The sequence below is a fragment of the Vidua chalybeata genome, chromosome 1, assembly GCF_026979565.1.
Source record: "Vidua chalybeata isolate OUT-0048 chromosome 1, bVidCha1 merged haplotype, whole genome shotgun sequence".
NCBI lineage: Eukaryota > Metazoa > Chordata > Aves > Passeriformes > Viduidae > Vidua > Vidua chalybeata.
In genome coordinates, this window is record NC_071530.1 from 116,921,084 (window position 1) to 116,942,297 (window position 21,214).

General features: G+C 40.3%; 1 protein-coding gene across 4 annotated transcripts in view; it reads left to right on the forward strand.

Annotated features, from left to right (window-relative positions):
- The first annotated feature begins 12,167 nt into the window (after positions 1-12,167).
- The window catches only part of NKAIN3 (sodium/potassium transporting ATPase interacting 3), a 339,758-nt gene continuing 330,711 nt past the window's right edge, over positions 12,168-21,214 (forward strand). For all 4 annotated transcript variants that reach the window (XM_053964086.1, XM_053964103.1, XM_053964096.1 and 1 more), the window contains exon 1: positions 12,168-12,461. In XM_053964086.1, the coding sequence (XP_053820061.1) occupies positions 12,408-12,461 (54 nt within the window). In that variant the 5' untranslated portion in view covers positions 12,168-12,407. The remainder of the gene's footprint in view (positions 12,462-21,214) is intronic.

Below are 21,214 nucleotides of genomic sequence, written 5' to 3' on the forward strand. Positions count from 1 at the left end.
CTTGGCTTTAGAGCTGTTTTGTGTCAGCAGCACAGTGATAACCAGCTGCAGCACAAATCTGAATTTGGTCTCCACATCGCTTCACAAAAGCTACATGACCAATTGCTTCACTGTTGGCTTTTAAACTATTTACTACTCAAGCCCTCATTACCAGTGAACACCCTGGCCACTGTAACAGTGTGGGGTTTGATTGTCTTGTTCAAACCTCCCACCCAGAATAGCTTGCTCTGCTTTGCTTCTGTTAGCATAAGCAGAAATAACCTAACAGAGTTGGGATGGGATGTTTCAACATTGCAATTCTGCAAGCAGTATAGCACTGCTGCCAAAAAGAACAGCCCTGCCCTTTCTCTGTTCCCAAATGCTTGCTCTTGTCCCTTTGTTGCTCCCTGTCTGCTGCCAGTATAAGTATTTGCATTGCCAAGCAATGAGCTAAATGGGAGAATGCGTCCACTTCAAAGTTCACTCAAAAGAAAAAATAGTCATGATTAATTTTAATCCTGACTATTAATTTTAATAGTCAGGATTAATTCAACCTGCTTTGCTACTCAGTAATGAGAATGCCTTTGTCAGACTTAAGCAGAGGGCAACTGAGAGGGCAACAGTTTGTATTTAGAGGCAGATGAAGGGCAAGGCTGCTGTTTTTGGCTTACACGTCTCAGAAATGTGGTATAAATGTGATCCTGTTCTCAAATGCCCTTAAAATGACACTATTATTCTGTTCGTATTACTCTACTTCTCTCAGTCCTCACTTGAGGTATTTTTAAAAGCATTCATTAAGGTGTTTTTATTGGCCCTTGTTATCTGAAGTTTAATTTGGAGTACAAAGTGCTTTTCTTTCTGGTTTGATGCTACCAATGTTCAATAACGGAAACATTTTTATTGACAATACATAACACAGAAAATGTACTTTGCATGGAACTCTCTTTTCAGAGGAACAAACTTAGTGTAAGCTCCTGAATGGACAAATATTAACATAACATCTCTTGCATGTTCAGAGATATTGGTTTCCTGGTAAGTACCTACTTAACCAAAAAGCAAGGATCATTTCTTTATTTTTACCTTCCAGAGATGAACCTAGTCTAAAAGAGCATAGTATTACTGGAATCAGGAAGAATGCAGATGTGTGGACATAAAAAAGATTGCACAATTCTACCACTCAGATTTTAGATACTTCCCTTCAAATCCTGTTCCAAACGAAAGATTAATGAGCATAGTCCCTCACCCAGAGGAGCAGAATCTATTGAATAAACAAATGCCATCTTTTAAACAGCTGCCTCACTGTTACCACTTTCTTAATAATTCTTTTTCTGCCAGAAAGGAACTGATCAAAGCTGATAACATCTGTACATGACAGCAAAACACTTAATTTAGAGATTTCTCTTAGATGTCAATATTTAATATTTGGGCTACAAGAGTACCCTCACAGCTAGATTCCAATGGAGCCGCATGCGTTGAGTCCCTGTGTGTCTCCAGCCTGGCTCACATTACCCTTCAGTTCCTCAAGGCTACCAGAACCCTTCACAGGTGTGAAGAATGAACCTCGAGTAGGTCAAATTCATATCTAGAAGTTCACTGCAGTTTCATTATGCTATTGTTAAGTTCCATGTTCCTGCTAAAAATATGACATTTTCCATTGAACATTGACATTTGAAAATTTAAAACTAACATAGTACATTTCTTCTGAAATATTTGACTCAGTGAACAAATGAGACACATATATTTTAGATTTTATTGGCATTTGCAGAAAAATAATGCAAATCCTTATTTACTCCCAAGTTTTAACACCTTTTTTACTTTACTTAGGTAAGTGGATAGACAAAAAAAAGCATGAGCTGTTTAGAGTAACACCACAAAAACTTCTCTGAAGTTTAGTTTTTCATGTTTATCATAGAAATATTCTTTGACACATTAATTAAGAGTCAAAGAGAGATTAGCTTGTGGAAAAAAGTCTCTACCTAGAAGTGTTGTATGTGTGTATCACAACATATCAGAAAATTTTTGAAAGGATAGATAGCAGACTCTGATACTAGACAAATATGGCCCTCAATCCAGATTACCATTTTTAAAATGTGATATGAAAATCCACTGCAAAAGGCAGTCTCAGACAGAAACATTGAAACATTCTAACCTCTATAGCAATTACTGCATCTGTATACAGCTTTGTTAACTAGAGTATTAAAAATGAACTGGGACTCCAGTTAACAGTCACAGTTGTAAATTTGTTGTGGTGCATTAGAGAATCTGGCCCAGTGTGAGCCACAGTTGTTTAATTCATCTAAAGCTGGCAGGGTTTCTTTTTACTTAAATATATTCACACCCATGCAAGCTGTCAAACTGGAATTACTCTTAAGGGCTTAATCTGAGCTGCAGCTGCAGTGACAATGGGGGCAGGGAAAGGGGGGCTTGCACCACTCCCTCTCCTGATGCCTAGGACTGAAGAGCTTGCACTGTTGGCTGGCCATGTCTTCCCTGAGTGTTGATTGAAGATCTGCTTGATTTGTCTGGACTTCACATTTCATGTAATATTAAATGACTTAAGGATGTCCTTTTCATTTAGCAATGGATAAAAAATCAGGTATGGAAGAGAATATCCTTGCAGCTTTAAATGAGTAACTGATCATGTATCATCACAGCCCTATTCTCTCTTCTGTTAGAACAAACTCTCCTCATTAGAACTGGGAAAAGTATTTGCAGTAAAGCATGTATTCAGAGAATGTAACCTTGTACTTTTTGCTTTTTCCTATTGAAATTTATCTGCAAACAGTCTGATTTTTATGTGCTGTCCTATTATTCAGAGTTATTCAGCGAGTTCTTTATGCAGATGTATTAGAGTTTATGCACTGCTCCTGAGCTGCTCACTCTGGCCATTTTTCTCAAGTATGAGCCAGTCATAATTTGCTATTTGTTCAGGGGATGATTCAAGTAAATATCTAAATGTTGCTTTCATTTTCTTTTGAGCATCCTGGAGGACTGCTTAACTTAGGGCAGGATCTGTTGCCTAGGGGCATCCATGTGTCCAGAGTCTTCATAAACTATCCTGGCTGACATGATGGCTCTCTATCTCTGACACATTTCCTTCCCTTTGCTACTCGTGCTGTCTTTGTGTTAGAATTTTTGACAGCTTTCTATAATTCAAAGGGACTTCCTGGTATTGCAAGTATCTATGTGTCATCCACTTCCCTTCATTAATTTGTCAACTCAGTCTAAAAACTTATTGGCTTAATTTGTTTCTCCAAATAGCTTTGGGAAAGTTGTTCTAGAATCTCATTTCTTTGTTGGCTGGAGTCCTACTAATTCCCAGTATAGAGTCATTGTCATAATACTGCCTCCCATATTCTTCTTTGAATCCTGGGATTATGGGTTTCTTTTCTTTAAGAGCCCTTTAAAAGCAAGTGCAGAGGAAGTAGTAAAAAGTTCCAACAACGTATTTAACTTTAAGCATAAGGCTGTAACTTTCACAAATGTCAAATGAATGCAAAACTATGAGACTACATTATTTGTATTAAAATAATTAACTGGTATCCAGCTTCTCAGACAGTATTGGTCATCCAAGCTAAAAATTCATCAGCACAACCTTCTTGATCAGTGTATAGATACATGATTACATTTAACAGTCAGAGTGTGTGCTATCAAATTCTGGAACTGCTTCAGCTTCCATTCAACCAATGTTGAATGTGTTATTGTTATCATCACACACTTTACAGCTTTACTTTGTCATGGAGAAGACTCAGTTTATTTTTCTTTATGCAAACTAAGTTTCCTGTGTAATCACTTGACTCCTGGAGGTGGCCTTATACAACTAACAAATATTAGCAAAGATGGCAAAATCATCATCATAAGTGGCAGCATGTATTGCCAGTATGTATGGACATTGAACAGCATGCTTATGTACTGGCAATTCAAAGTCTATGACAGAACTAGTAGGTTACAGAAATATAGCTCCAATGTGTACAAAATTGATAGATAAAACCAAGAAGGAGTGTATTTACCTCATTGTGCCTCATAGATCATTATCATACAAATCCATCATTATGAACTCTCTGTGAAGAATTGTTAAAATCTCTAAAAGTAATTTCATAGGCTGGTCTCAGACAAACAGTGAGTCTGAAGAAAAGGTTCATTTTGAAATGTAGGTAGATACTTTTGTTGTAGGCTTAAGATTATTACAAGCATCACATTTCAATGCAATGTAGAGAACCAACTCTAGGAGCCTAAGTTCTGCACATTGGAAGCAGTAGAAATCTTGGTAGGACAAAGTCTCTTTAGTTGTTTAACAGACTAGAGTGGAGAGTGCCTCTCAGCTTCTCCCTTTCCTCCTGCTTCTAGAGAGGATCAAGCTTTACTCACCCCACAGGTAATCTACTAAGTATAACAAAGGAGACTCTGTCTGTAAATTCTGTGTAAGTACATGTATGACAGGGAATACTGTCATTTTATTATTAGTTCAGATATTCAGGGGCTAAATTGTGAACTCAGCTATGGAAATTGAAAACTGAAAATGTATTTATTTCAGAGCTACACATAATTATATACTTCTAGTTTGCCCTGTCTATTTTAAATTACTTTATGCAAATCTAATTTTCAAGGATTATGTATAGAGTAAAATTAGATGAGCCCTTAAAAAGCTAATATAATATAATTGTGGTATTATTGTGTGTGTGCATAGTGTGTACATAAGATCTAGATGTTAATCAGGCTGATTTAACAAACAGAAATTTGTTCTGATGAAAAACTGAAAGGAGAGGCAATTACATCCTAGAAAGTTATTGTTTGTACTGTGAGCTCACTGAAATGAAAAAAAAAAAATTAACATAGAAGAAAAGACTTCTAGAAAAAAAACACCAATTAAGTTATATACACAGAAATGCATTGTTACCAGTACCTAGTCTGATGGCTTTCCACAAAAAGACATGAGTCGTTTACCCTGAGTATTGACTGTGTAATGGTAAGGCAGCTTTATGTAGCCATGTCTTCCACTTGGAGCTATCACTACATTTCACTTGGCAGTAATGGAGTCAGAGAAATTTGCATCAGGTGTGTATGCAGTTCCTTAACCCTTCTTTTGAGGAATACAGCTGGCTCCAGAGGGTTAAAAATTCTGTCAGTGTAACACCCCAGTCACTCAAACCTAGGGCTAAACCAAGGTTCTTTTGCTTTGGGTAGATGCAAAGGAGAAAATTCCAACCCAATGTTCTTGAGGTAAAAATACACAAAAGCTTACTGGCAAACTATAGACAGTTAAAAAACATTGGCAAGAGAGTACATACTACAGTAACATCACTTATCACAGCATAGACTTATCCCATTGAACATAGAAAACCTAATAATCCACTTGATGTTCCATTCTGTGAGATGACAGTTAGAAGAAGAAGAAAGGGGAAAAAAACGGAAAAGATATAGAAAAAGCAGGCATATAGCTACCAACTCCTTGCTTCCAGTGATGTGAAACTCCAAGATGAAGGTAGGGTTAAAGGACAACGTACTTGCCTTGTAGTGACCCTTCTTAAACCTTTTTGGCCCATCTTGGGCCTTCCTCCCACTCCCAGGAGGGACTTCAGTCTCTTGGCCACTCATGGACTGGGTTAGGCAAAACTGGGGCTGCCTCCAGTGTGCCATGATTGACAGACACTGCGTGGGTGGGGGAGATGGGGGGCAGGGCAGCACCTCACCTGAGCAAGGTCTGACCCACCCCCTACAATGCATTCCAAGCATCCTAAGATGTCGTGAAACAGATTACCTTTTCCAGTCTCGTTTCCATTGACAATCAGTCAATGTACAGTTTCCCTGAACCAAAATTCCCCTAGTGTGTCTCCTCAGTTGGACGCTGCTCAGAGGCTTGGTTCAAATAACAGCCTTGCACTTTATGTAAAAGGAAAACTTCAGGAAAAATATTTCTGCTTCATGATCATAACAAAAGAAGGGTTTTTTTAACTACAAATATAATAACCGTAATTCAGGTAGATTTTGTTATTTAGAATGAAGTGGGCAAGTCAGCTTTCCCTTTCATGTTGAAAGATGACATTTAATGCCTGAAAATAGATGGGAAATGAGTGTGAATTACTCAGAGAAAAATGCTGCCGACAACAGAAACTTCAGAGCAATTGCATGGAACAACCGCTCAGCCTACCTTCCCAGCCCTATTCAGGCCTTAGCCATGTGCTCATTTCTTCCCAAACCCCCACTGACTTTAGTGGAAGTTCTGAACAGACCCAGAACAGGAAGTACTGCCCACATTCCCGACTGTTGCAAAACCTCTGCTGTGACCTGTGATGGTTTATCACTGATCCCCAGATCCAAAATCTCATTCACCAGGTCACAAAAACTGAGCAGAGCCTGAGTGCAGCAAATGTCACAAGTATTTCAGACCAACCTAGCATCTAAAATCCTTGGTTGTGAATAACACAGCTAGTATCTTTATTGTGCCATCTTTTCAAGTCTAATGCAAAAGCCTCAGTGAGCAAAGAAAAACAATCCATTCTATACTCCATTTCAGATGCTATAAATTCAGCTTTGTATTTTGAAGGACTTTTCTATATAAATATGTATGTCAGTTTTCTTGTCAAGTTTTTCCATATTAAAATTGAAGCTTGCACCAATGTTTATGTACACGGAATGGTTCAAAATTAATACTGATCTGCAAAAAGAAAGCCTTACAGTGTCAGGATCATCAAGTCCAAATCCTGGCCCTGCATAAGACACCCCAAGAGTCACACCTGAGTAATTGTCCAAACAGTTCTTGAACTCTGTAAGGCTTGGTGCTGTGACCACTTCTCTGGGGAGCCTGTTCCACTACTCATCTTCCATCTATGTGCAAAATCTTTTCACCCAGATATCCAACCTAAACTTTCCCTGACTCAGCTTCATGACATTTCCTCAAGTCCTGCCACTGAGAGTAAAGAGATCTGAACATTTATATATATATATATATATATATAAAAGATTTATATTTAGATCTGTATCATTTACCATATTTTTGGTTCCTGCAATTAATATGGGAGACAGTTGCAAAGAACTTGTGCTTTATTCCAGTTTTCCTGTTCCTGGCTATGGGGACATGCATTATGCATTGTACCAAAATCGAAAAAGAATTTTAAAAATATAAGAAGAGCTAAAGACAGAAAAAAATCAAACCCAAAGTTGAGCTGGAGCCTACTGCTGACAAACCAGAATGAGTTATAGGGACTTAAAGCACTCATGTTTTTAAAACTGCTTTCATAGTGTCAGGGTCCCAGAGGTACCACCAGTCCTGCCTGTTCCTGCCCACCCCCTGGGCTCCCTCAGCCCTGGCCAGGACCTCATCTCAGCCCTAAAAGGGCTATCAGTCCCTGCCCTGTAGATCAGCAGGCTGATCTACAGCCCCCCACAGCTTTGCCTCCCCAGGCACAAGCCCAGCCTGGGCTGATGTCTTGTGCCTCTGACACTGACCAGTACCCATTCCTTTCCCCATGGACCTGCCTAGCCACTGAGAGGCTGTGCCTCACCATGGTTCCCCACACTGAGCCTGATAACTTAAAACACTTCTTTAAAACTTAAAAAAAAAAAAAAAAAAAATTCACAATGAACATATATTTTCATTCCATAAAGTACTTGCATTTTAATGAAGAATGCATTTTCCTAGCAGCAGGTGTTAACATCGAAATGAAAAATTAGATCATTATATTGTGTATCTGCTTTCAGAAGAATAAATTGAAAATAGGATTTACTAAAAACACTGATAATATCTTGAAACCCTCATTTGTCTTTAAAGCTATATTACATTTCATGGAGTTTCTAGTTTGCCTGAGGTATTTCAAGACAGCTTGAGGACTACACAGTGGAATGTTTTTCTAAGCTATCATAACTGTAAGTCTGCATGAAGTGTGACCTGTTGATAGCTTTATGGAGGGGTGTTTGGATCCCTGTATCCTCCCTCATTCTGGGAAACCTTGAAAAGTAATTATAAAGCTTCTGATTCTCAATCTTTCTGAATTAAATGCCAGAATTAAAGGTGAAATCTGAGGCCACAAGAATCTGTTTTTAAGTTCTGATTCTGCAGACCCTAAATGTATTTACCTAATCTCTGCACAACATGTAGGGCTATGCTTGGTGTTAAAAATTAAGTAAATATTTCCAGGATTAGGATTATCCTTTGACACTGTTGCTTATTTTCATCACTAATTTCCTCTAATGTTCATGATGAAGACTGGAAAAGTCAAACTATGAAGTGCCACGTTTCTGCTGTCATCTGTGATTATTACTTTAGTCTAATGGGCAGAGTCAACAAAATGCACTTCCTTAAGGCCAGGTCCATGACAGGATAATTTGGTGCAGGTTGAGGAAACCTTCAGGAGAGACAGATAAGTAAATACTTATTTGACAGATATTATATGCCATTGAAGAGCTACAAGAACAGTCAAATATTATTAATTTCACTTTGTCCTCTTGATATGAGATCTTTTACTGATGGTTTTAGTTCTTCAACCTGAAAATTTTCTTATCTTTGATTCTGAAGATTATAACCTAACAAGGCATAAACCTATAGGAATTAGAAGTCTCTATGACATACTTGTAATATGTCTTACTGCTGTGATACTGTATTTCTATGAATTGGTTTTCTGCTTTGAATGCAGTCAGACAAGAAGTATAAGTTTTGATGTCCTACGATTACAGCTTTAGCATAGGAAATCATACACTTAAGTGAGGGCATGGCCATGTGTACATGGACATATCATAACGCTTTTGAGGACATGCTTTCTTTTCAAGAGCACTGAATTTGCATCCATACAGCACATCTTGTTGGGTATTCAGAGAGTCCACAGGGCTCTTTAGAAGTTACACTATTTTTTCACCTACTTGGCATGCATGGCGCTGAATTAGGGCTGTCTTCATTATACAGCTGGAAATTACTTTCTATGGTTACTTGACTATCAGCTTCTATACCCAATTCATGGGTAGAAAAAATCTGTAAAATACAGTCCTTCCTATTTGCTTTGTACATTACTTTATTCATATACTGCATTCTCAGACATGTTCTAGAAATTCTATGCCTTCTCATAACTATACTTCATTTTTAGCCTCCTTCTGATCCAGGTTCTCTCTTCTGTACTTCTCCTACTGTCCAGTGCTTTCAGCTGCAGTGCAAGGTTATTCTATTATTTTAGTTCCTTGTGCTTCTGTGGATGTCATGTTCTACAGCATTCTGTTGTGTAATTTTTTCCTTTGTGAAACCTTATACTCAGGGATAATTCTTATCACAAATATCATTTTTTGGGAGGGGGATCAATTTTGACTAGCTAGAGGACATAAATGACTAAATGCTTCAGGAACATGGGAATACAAAGAGAAAAATATTAGAGTTTCATAAACTTCTAAGAAACTTACTCTCACTTGTCATGGTTTAACCTCAGCTGAAAGTGCAGCCCCATGCAGGTACTCACTCTTCCCCCACACTCCCCTGATGTGATAGGGGAGAGATTCAGAGAGTAAAAGTGAGAAAACTCATGGGTTGAAATAAACACAATTTAATACGGAAAGCAAAAGTCATGCATACAAGCAAAGTAAGACAAGGAATTAATTGACTATTTCCCATGGGCAGACAGGTGTTGAGCCATTCCCAGGTAAGTTGGGCCTTGTCATGTGTAACAGTGACTTGGGAAGAAGACAAATGATATCACCCCAAATGTCCCCCTCTTCCTTTTCCCCCTAACACTATATGCTGAGCATGATGTCCTACAATATGGAACATCACTGTGGTCAGCTGGGGTCAGCTGCCCCAGCTGTGTCCCCTCCCAACGCCTTGGTGAGGGGTGAGAAGAAAAAGGCCTTGAGGGTCTGTGAACCCTGCTCTGAGGTGACTAAAACATCCCTGAATTATCGACCCTCTATCACTGCAAATCCAGAACACAGTCACATAGTAGCTACTGTGAAGAAAATCAACTGTATTGCAGCCAAAATGATCACGTTTTCCACCCCTTATTCCATAGGATTTAGCTGCTTAGAAGAGCACTATTCTTGGAGAGAAATAGAGGAAAGTTATGGATCTCATGCCATTGATGTAAAAGCAGGGCCTGAATATGGTGAGTACAAGCAAAATCTTTTCAGTACTAGCTCTTGGCATTTCACTGATCTGGTTCCTTACCCATCCTGCCATTCTTATTATTAACCTCTGTATTATTTGGTTTAACTCAAAAGATTTTGTAGTCTACTAAATACTTCAGTGAAGGCCAGAAAGATGATGCTTCCTGTAAGTCTTCTCTATAAAAAAAAATCCATAAAAATTACCAGCTCAAAGAGCCTGGCACATTGGATTTTTGGCAACTATCAACTTTGCAGTTTACTTTCATATCTTCAGGTATTCATCCTTCAAAATATATATGTTCTCAGAACATGTAACTTTAGTAAACTTTAGCTCCAGGTAGAATTTTGTCTTAAAAGCCATACATAGAAACATAAATCTCAGGTGGTTTTATTAAAGTTTTGTATACTGTGCAATGTGGGTTATATTTTGTGCTCCTCAAATACATATTTAGTCAAATACGCCTGGATGAACAGAATCTGCTTCTTACTTGTCTTCCTATTGCTCCTTTGGTTTGGTATTTAAAACGATCTTAAATGTTTTCCTACTTAAAAGGGTCAAAGAAAAGGGTAAAAAAAAGCAGCTTTCCAAATTTAATCTGACACAATACTGTTTTACAGTAGTCTTGTAATTACTTGATTATTGTCACTACTATTTGATATACAAATGAAGAGCTATATGTACTTGGGGGACACAATACTGTGTATTTCACAGACACATGAATCAGATAACTCACTAAAATGCCTTGTAGAAGACAGTGTTTTGGTTTTGTGTTTTGTTTTTGGGTTTGTGTTTTTTTTTTTTTTTTTTTTTTTTTTTTTTTTTTCCAGAGCAAGCTTCAGTGTTTTGTGGCAGAAGTCTCTGTATTGTGGAACAGCGGCTGTAGGAAAGTGCTGTCTGGTAAGTGGAACATGCCTTCATGCCTGTAAAAAAAAATCTAATTTATCTATACTTTGTTGGAGAGGGGAAAAAAGAAGGTAGCCAACACTTCATCACACATCATCCCCACGCCGTATTTTTAAGTGACGGTGAGTATATCTGGATTTATTATCCCGCCCCAGAAGATTACTTGTCTATGACCAAACTACATATATACATATAGGGGCCGCAGTATCTCCACCGATCCTGTTTCTCCCAACTGCCCCTGGAGAGGCCCCTGGAGAGCACTGTTTGTTCATACATCTCTTTGTACTTGCCATCTCTATGGACTTGGCAGTGCTGGATTAACGCTTGGTCTTGACGATCTTAGATCGTTTCCAACCTAAACCACTCTTCGATTTACCACTGCCAGGAGCGGTGACCGCCGGAGCCGAGTCCCTCTCCCGGGAGCCCATTCCCAGTTCACACTCGCGAGGGGCGGCAGGAGCTGGCACAATGGCGCTGCCAGGAAGGGAAACCCCTTCCCCCAGCGCCGCTGGTGAGCGGACAAGGAGGGGATGGAACAGCCCGAGCTGCAGCCTCAAGCACCGAGACACTCGCCGCCGGGGCTGGGGCGGCGGGACGGGAACAGGCTCACTGGGTACCGCCCGGCACCCGCTGGCAGAGGGCACCCGGCCGCTGCCAGCGGGACTCCCTGAGGATCGGGGTCCTGGCTGCTTCCCCTGCCTGCGGAGCCCACTCCGACCCCGGCACAGCGCGGACGGCGAACAATGGCCCGCGACCGCCCCCGGGCTGCCCCGGCCGCCACACTGCCGGGCCGCTCCGGGCCCGCCCCGCCGCTCGGCTGCCGCCGCCGCTCCCCGCCCCTCCCCGCCTCGGCCGCCCAAGTCCCTTGAACTTTCCCTGAGCGCTCGCAACAAGCGGCCCACGCCGGGCTGCCGCGGCCGCCGCTGTTCGCACAACCCCCTGCCCCTTCCGCCAAGTTCTCCTCAAGCACAGCCTGCCTTCGGAGCCTCCAAAATCCCCGCAAACTGCCCGCCCGGGATCCCCGGCACGGTGCCTAAGAAAAGCCCGCCGCCGCCCCCGCTCCTCTCCCGTTCACACCTCGCACAGCTCCCGCCCTCCCTCGCACGCCCACCCGCGCCCCCCGCCTCCCCACCCGCGTTCCCTCTGCCCACCCCGCCCTGGTCCGCGAACGCCCACCCCCGGCCGCTGCCCCTTCCCCAGAGCCAGACCCGGGCAGAGCCCTCCGCTGCCGCCGGCTCCCAGCCCTGGGGCCGCGCCGATCTCCCCTCACTACTTCCCGCCGCCGAAGAGAAGCCCCTCCACAAAGGAGCGAGGCAGCAGGAGGCGGGAGATACACGCACGCCCGGCCGCTCCGTCCGGATGCGGTGAGCCCCCCGCTCGCCTCCGGGGCCGCGCCAGTGCGGGAGGGAAGAAGCGGAGCAGCGGCGGCGGCTCTCCGGCTGCCACCATGGGCTGCTGCACGGGGCGCTGCACGCTGATCTTCCTCTGCTCGCTGCAGCTGGTGAGTGCCGGGGCACGCTTCGGCTTTGCGGGGGGTGGGCAGGGACGGGCGCTGTCTCCCCGGCCCGGGCCCGGCCGCCGGGGGCGCGGAGCGGCGCTGGCCCGGCCTCGGAGCTGTCCGCGCCCGCAGCCCCGACGGCGCGCCCGCCCCGCGCCCCCGCGCCCCGACCCGTAAGTTTCGCGGTGCGACGCGGCGTGGGGCCAGAGCGGCCCCGTGGCTGGGGGACGGAGAGGGCCGGCGACCCGAGGCGGGTGCCGCGGCGCCCCAGCCCGGGCGGCTGTCAGCGCTCCCTGCCTGCGGGAGAGCGGCTCCCTCGCCCTGGTGTCGCTTCGAGAAGGTGTCACTCCCCGCTGGTTCCGGGCAGGGGCTCTCCCCGTCCGCTCAAAGTAGAGGCCGGGGGGGAGAATGAGGTGACGGTGCCCCCGGTCAGTGCCCGCGGGGCGGCGGCGGGGCCGGACACTGCTGGGCGCTGCCGGCGCGGTGGGAAGATGCGGGGACCAGGATCGCCGCATCTTTCTTTTTCTATTTTTCTTAACCTGTGTAAAAGCGGCGTGTGCCGGCCCTCTCCCTTGACTTTTTTTGGGGTTCCTTTGCTTGGCTTAAGTATTCCTCAGCGTGCAATTGAAGCAACGGAACGGTGCCGCTTTGTTTAGTGGAGTTCGCATATTTATTTTAGGGAAAAGAGTTGTTGAGATAAATCACCGCCGAACAACAATAATCCTTCATCTGGCTCATTAGCAGGATGATAAAATAATGCTCTCCCCTTAACGTTAGTCCCTGGTCCCAAGAGTGTTTTAAAAGATTTTTCTCTTTTCTAGTGACTCAGTGCCATCATTTTGCCACATGATATCTCTTAAAACGAGTGGAGTTCCTTGTGTGTGTGTGTCTGTAAAGAAGAAAAGTGGGATGCATTTAGTGTTTGTGTGTGGGGGGGTTGTTTGTTTATATTCGTAATCCTTTGCGAGCTTTCTATTTTTCTCTTACAGCACTTTCAAATCGCTTCTGTTTCAGAGGTAATACTCCAGGAGTAATTGTACATATTGCATTTGTTTGAAAATCCCCTTTCATTTTCAAGGCTCTGTGCCAGGTTCTTAGCCTGTGTAAACTGGTGTATCTCCATTGTTTCCAGTGTGAGCCTGGACCTTATTCACATGTGAATAGAGTGATGGACTTAGTGTGGTATAAGTAACTCAACGGCAGAACCTTGCCCAGAAACAGAGGAGGCATACGATTTGCACTTAGTGTAAGGGAAGTGTTTTGTATACATTGCTTTTATTTTTTGTTTTGTATCAGTTTTGTGCTAACCACTGCCGCAGAATTGCTCCTGATTTACATCACGAGCATGTGGGAGGGGAAACAAACCCTATTTCTTCAAATATATCTCTTTGCCAGTTATTAGAATTATAATAACTGTATTTACTATTCTGTGGAATTACTGGGAGTCTATAAAAATTGAAGTAAAGTGTGAATGGCCACCATAATCTGTAGAGAAATGCATAAAAAGTATTTCAGGAAAAGAGTCATGTTTTATAAAAGACCTATCAGATGATATAACAACTTTCAAAAATTACTTCAATGCATAGTTTTTTCTGCTGTTCTCACATGTTTTATAGTGATGTTCCACTGTCATATCTATGTCTTTCAGGTGCTGATAAATGTCTGTATGGCAAAATGCTGTCATTTTACTTTATTTTCATTTAAAAATAGAAGTCTTTCTTTATATTCAAGAAGTAACCTAGTGGATATTATGTCCTGGTTCCAACCAAGATGGGATTAATTTTTTTTGCAGTAGCCTGGAGGAGGACATAGCTAGGACCTGGAGGTTACCCTGTACTACCTCACGTCGTTGCCAGGGGTGGAGGAAAAGACTCTTTTCCAGGGAGAATGGGTTCCTTCCATTTGGGGTAGAGTGGCACCAGTCCCAAGCTGGAGAGAGCAGTGGGGTGGCCCTGGTTCCAAGCCAGGGGGAGCTTGGATGCGTGGCTGTGGGTCTGGTGGGGCTGGATCGAGCATTTTGCATGTGAATCACGCCCTCTTCAGCACGCTTTTGATATCAATATTGTTGATGTTACTGTTCCTTTTCTTATCTCATTGCTGTTTCCAGTAAATTGTTCTTATCTCATCCCATGATCTGTGCTTTTTGTGCCTCTAATTCTCCTCTCCAAGCACCTGTAGGGGATAGGGAGAGGGGATGGGGGAGGAGAAAGTGGCAGCATGATCTCGGGAGTCTCAGTGGGAGAACTAAACTGGGGAGTATAATTCCTGAACCACGACGCATGAACTTAAAGCTCAGATGCTGTCCATGATCTCAGTGGTGGTAGTGTTCAGTTTATATACATAGAAGTTAACACCACATAGAGTTTAATATTTTTCTAATATCTTAGAGGTGATGAATTTATATTCATCACATATGCAGCAAAACAGCATCCCTGGACATTACTCTCATTGAGATTTATTTTACTTTCCATCCACTTATGGAGGGGTGATTGTAAGCAACATTTAGATTAAATCTTACAAAATCCAAGCACTTGTAGTGCTAACTTGTAGAATTTCAGAAGTACTGATGATTTATACAACTTGAGGAAAAACTTTAAAAAGGAAACATATGGGCACATATTTTAAAAAGAGCAGTTGTTTACATTAGTTGTGTTCTGGTCATGTCCGAGAAGGGCAACAGCTCAGGCTTAGCCTTAGGATTAACTTTTAGATATTACCTGAGAAAGAAGTATCTAATTAAATACAGTTAGCTTTCATAGCATGTGTGTACTATGTAGATTCTCTTCTGTATAAGATGGAAAGTAAAAAAGCCAAATCCCTGGAGACATGTTCATAAACAAGATTTGCTTCTTGTTCTAAAGAAGAGTGCACTGTTCAATGTCCTTAAGGCACAGTTTCTTCATTCTTTAAAACTTTAGTCTTCTCTAACTTTTGCCTTCTTTATCCCAGCAACATATAAGCAGTCGAGGCAAAAGTGAAGAAGAAAACTTATTGCATTACTGTGAATAAATGTTAACCCATTATGTGTGTTAACTGCAAGAAGATTTGCTTGTAATTTTCAGTGCTGTTGGTCAGGAGATTTTTGACATAAAATGGCAATAACAGTGATTTTCAGTCATGTGTTAATCCACGAAAGTGGAGGTTTTTGGCTGACACCTTTTCCATTTTTTATAATGAACACATTTAAATGTTTCATTCAGTAATCCTAAGGACAGTCTGTAAGTAGTCTTCTATCATTTAATAATAACTTCATTTATAAATGGGAATCCATATCATTATGTGTAACATGGAAAAAAAAACATTGAGATGGAAGTAGGTGGCACAAGTTCAGGAAAAGCTCTTAGTCACTTTCAGGGTTTTTTTGTACCCCTTCAGGTGGATTCTGCTTCTGAAAACCAAGGAAATTTTGTGTAAGGAGAACTTATCTTGCTCCACCGCCCCTCCTTGATCTTTCATTGTTTTACTCTTCCTGACTGAAGCATTGTCATATGCCATTGCCCAAGATGTCTGAGCAAAGAACAATGAAGTGTATGTGTATCTTTTTGTGCATAAATATGTCATTAAGATTATTAGGAGCTATGTATACATTGGGAAAATATATCATAAGAATATATGAATCTTTTGGATTTCAGCCATAATTCTTAGTGATGCCACTAGAAATCTTGAGACATTGGCCTTGTCTGTACTAGAAAATTAAACCAGCTGGCAGAGATTGTGCCTGTGCTATTGCAGACACCATGCCATAAAACACTGAAAGATGAAAATGTTTTGCTAATGAAACAAATTCCAAAAATATTAAATTCTGGAAGGGGTAAATTGACAATGAATTGCAGCAAGATTTAGCTGTGTGAATCCAATTGGTGTTAATAAATGTCACACAGTGAAAACCTTCATGCTGGTTTGAAAATGTGTTTCTGAGAAACTACCTTTGCAGGATAATGTTGTTTCAGCACTTACAATAAGTGGAAGTTTTTGGGACATACAAGTATATAGATAAACAAACACAAAGAACTCTAAATACAGAGATGGTGAATGGGATTTTCAAGGTGGTGAAGGGATGGTTGATGGAAAGTGTGACTAAATCCCTTCATGACTTTGACAGTCTCATTTCATGTGTTTATCCTTGGGCTCCTCTGCACTGTGTTCATTCTGTAGGTCCTGATTTAGAAGTGTATCGTTTATCCAGTTATAGCTAGTGTAAAATAGGCTGTTCCCTACTTAACCTGTTATTTTCCAAATAATGAAAGTGTCAGCAGGCCACACTGAAAAATTATTCCAGTGGAAACAGAACTTCTATGTACTAATGTTTTGTACTGTTTGTTTGGTCATTTTAACAGCCTAATTCCTTTCAATATTCAGGAGATTTATATTTATGATTACCATTAACATTAATTATATTGATGTATGTAAGTCCTTACATTTGGAGATGAGAGAGTATCCATTAGAATAAACCATACTGTTTAATCATTTGTTATTGGACATCATAGAATTTCAGCAGTTATGTGAGGAAGTGATATATGTATATATCATGCATAGATTTTCATCTAATTTTTAAATACTTTATAGAGCTGGATGCTCTATAACTTTGACTCTTGGTGATTGTATGTTAGAACTGATAGATACCAGTTATTCAGTTAACAGCTCAGGGATTCAAGGGAATTGATAAATTTGAGAAAGTAAAATCTTTGAACCAATAAATTGCTCCACTTTTTATGTTGATAAAAGAATCACCAGCCCATTGATCTAGAGATGAAGCATCTGTCCACTGATAAAAGAGGAGGAAGTGGAGGGAGTGCCTATTGTACTAGCAAGAATGGAGAAAGCTTGGGGTTTGAGCCCTGAACAATGCCCTGGTTGCAGGATGTTGCACTTTCTTTATAACAGCTGAGGTGGGAATGGTGTTTTCCTCTGATAACTCATATGACATTTCCAAAACATGTAACCATTGCTGGTGGATATACCTAAGAGGCTGATACACTTGTCATGTGGGTGTATAGTTGTATTTAACCTTAACATTGGAACTAATATGCTGCATCCAGTAGAACTACTTGAGTTAAATATATAGAATCCAAAAAATATATGGTATTATATTTTTAGGTTTTAGGACCTCTCTCATCAGGAGCAAGAGAGTAAAAATGAACATTGTTTTCCACTTTGTGTTTTTGTTTTATTTTCAAAATTCAGGGGAGTTATCTATTAATAAAACACACATTCTGAGCTCATCAACACTGTAGGATTTAACCTCTCCATGCACCAGAAATTCAGCTTCAGAAGTGAAATCCCCTCTTGTCAAAGCTTCATGTAAGACTTCCTCTGTGCAGTGTTCCAAAGTTAGAATCTCAAAACTTGAGGAAACATGAACTTTCAGAGCACTTTGAAATTTCTGAACTGGGTGAATTTCTGAACTGGGTAAATTTGTGAAAAGAATCATGCAGCTCTTGCTTAGTTTTAGACTCCATCCACCACAGCAGGCTATTTTTCTACAATTCCTGGCTGCTCTATGGCTGAGGGATGGTAAATTGTAATATAAATATTTAATGAATATATTTATACTGATGAAATTAAAGAGTTAAGATTTCAATGATAATAATGACAATTAATACACTGAAAATTGTGAATAATATAGCTGCTCTTCTTGTCTATAAGACCAGAAAGTTTTGTAAATAGTTATTTTAAGAACATTCAGTTATGCTGCTGATCTGCTTCTATTTCAAGATCTGTGACATTCTACCTAGACTTCATTCTTGGTACTAAGAAACAAATACTGTGGTTTGGAAAGTCATTGGAATTCAGGATAGTATTGTTGAATCTAAATGGAATTTGGGTAGGACTTGCAGAACTTGAATACTTCATAGGTGTATTTTTTGAGATCATATGGGATTGGTTGCACTTGCAGTTGTTTAGGTGGTATTGAAATATAGCCAATTTTTTGAGGTTTAGATCTGAAATAAAAACTTGTAGGATTAGTTAGTCTTAGCTTATGTTTTCAATCTGTATCTTACTTGGATCTTATAGGTACAAAGAGGCCCTTTTAGTTTTAGGACCAATTTGCTAAATTGACAAATAAGTAATAAAATCACAATACCTTAATTTTTCAGGTAAAAGTGTTGCATTTTGGCCCCTCTATGATATGAATTTAATTGATTAGACGACCAAAGAAAGAGTCAAACCAGTCAGAACAATCATTGGCCCTGATATTGTACAAGAAAAGTGAATGGAAGTTTTGTACTTCACTTGATTAGAACTGGAGTAAATGAATGCTTTCCATACTTGCTAAGATGATCACTTCTTGGATGTTCTCGGTGAAGCTGAGAGGCAAAGGATCCAGGATGCAATGTGGGGCAAATTCTGACTGAATACTAGAAAAAAAAGTCATAGTGGATTTATTGGATCATGTTTTTGAAAGACGTTTTGGAAACTCCATCCTTGAATAAATTCAAATTAAGCTAATCATAGCTCTCAAAAGCCTGATCTAACTGAAATTTATCTGATGTCAAATTTGGCCCTGCTATGAATAAAGATTTTACCAGATGACCTCCAGAGATTTCTTGCAACTTAGGTTATCCTGTGATTATATGATCTTACTGGAGCATAAGGAATAAGGGTCTTCAATTCTTTGTGAGAAGAGTATTTAAAATACACAGTAATTTGAGTTATTTTGAAATAATTACTTTTGTAATTTGTTGTGTTTTTAATGCAGTGTAAATAGGCTTGATACGGCAATACCAATTCTAGTATTCTGTTGTATCTCTTGGTATCAAACTCTGTTTAAATAAATGAGAAGTACCTGTGATTGCCTTGAGATTTATTATTTCATAAGTAACAATGCTGTGATACAATGTAGTATATCAGATCTTTTGAACTCATTAATATTGAAGGGAAATGTATTTCATTCAGTCAGTCTTGTAATTAATTGCTAAGCAGTCATTTTGGGGCAAAAATCTTTTACTTCTGTCTGTACAGGGACATGAACTGCACATTTTTGGTTCTAGATGACTAATATGAAGGAGCAATAATAAGTGACTGTGTGGTTCAGGAAACTGATAACATTATACTGAATTTTTCACCTCTAGGTCACATTTTGAAATTCACTGCAGGTTAGATAAGGGCAAATGTCATTATGAAATGTTTATATTAAATTATACTGGTCTTGCTATAGCCTCAGTATAAAAATGTCATCTTAATATAGAGATTGGTCCTAATTTCCACCTTTTATGTTGTACAAGAAGGGTGAAGGTTGGTGGGTATGGTACTGTGAAGACGAAAATTATGGTTTTGCCGAAGTTTCCTTCAAGTCAGCTTATGAGGGGTGCTAGCATGATAGCGCAATGAAGTTTGCACCACTACCTTAGTTCATGCTAGACCTGATATCTCTGTAAGCTTTATAACTGATATCAAATTAAAATGAGCAATAATGTTAATTGCGTTGTTTTTGTGTAAATTTAATATTTTTTATTGGTCAGAAAGAACATTTCTTACTGCTTTTTATTTAGTACAATTTGTCTTGAAAACAAAATTTGGGCAGTAGCAAATAGAAGGTATCTCACTTTAAATCTTGAAGCAGCTCAGTTTTGTCCAAGATGAAACAGTTTTCTTCTCATCTCTCACGAGCAGTTAGTGCATACCTTCCTAAAGGGTATGGCAGCAGGTTTTGGATCAGACACTCCTACACTGAGTGAGACTTGCAATTCCTTGACACAGCTGTGCCAGCAGCACTATGACAGGTTTTACTGAGTCATGGGCTATCTTTTTTTTGCTTCTGTGTGTGACCAGTGAAATCTTTGTAGTCTTGCTATGGATCTATGCCTTTGGTAGGTCTGCAAAGGACAGTGGTAGGTGGCATTATCACTGTACTCTGATCTCAGGAACATACAGAGTATGTTCATTACCAGACCCTGGTAATGAAATGGTAGTAAAAGATTTTATTTTAGACCTTTTACTTTTTACTATACTTCCTTATCATCTTGTCTTTCTTCAAACAGAGCCCTGTCTTGCATGTAATCTCAACTCAGATGGATTTTTTAATGCTGTGGTGATTGGGGACTTGTTCTTACAAGTTGCTGAATGCCCTACATCTCTCATTAAAGTTGCTGAAAGTCATTCTTTTACATATAGGCTCTTTATAATGGTAGGTTCAAGCAAAGGCAGCAGTGAGCCCCTTCCACCTGGTGAATGCCAGTAGTACAGTAAAAAGAAAAGGAAAAAGGAGACTTTTCTACTTAATAGAACAGCCAGTTTCAGCCAGAAAAATATCCCTTATGGAAGTGAATGCTGCAAAGAAATAAAATTGAAAACTTTATGAAATGCAGAAGGAAGATAATTGTAAGCCAATTATTTATGTTGAGAGTTAATCTTGAATAATCACACTTTGTTCTTCCACAGGTCTCTTTTTTTTAGAGTTTTTTTTTTCAGGTTATCAGTACAGAGGTTTTGGCTGAGAGTAAGTATAAATATATATAAAGGGTATATGCTTGACAATGAGCCCAATGAAATTCTCTGAGAAGGGTTTTGACACACACCAAAGGAACTACAGATATAGCAAAGTAGAATAATACTTAGGAGATGAAGCATGAACAGGAAGATTCTGAAATGCTTTTATAGTTAAGGAGATTGTGGGAGCATGGGATGAAAAGTATGGAAAGGTGTATTTAGATGAGTGTAAAAAAAGTGGGATGTGGAAGCCCTCTTCATCAGAGAGATGAAAGTTTTCTCTGTGTGTGGGAGGAATTCCTGCCTAAGATTTCACTGAAAATAAG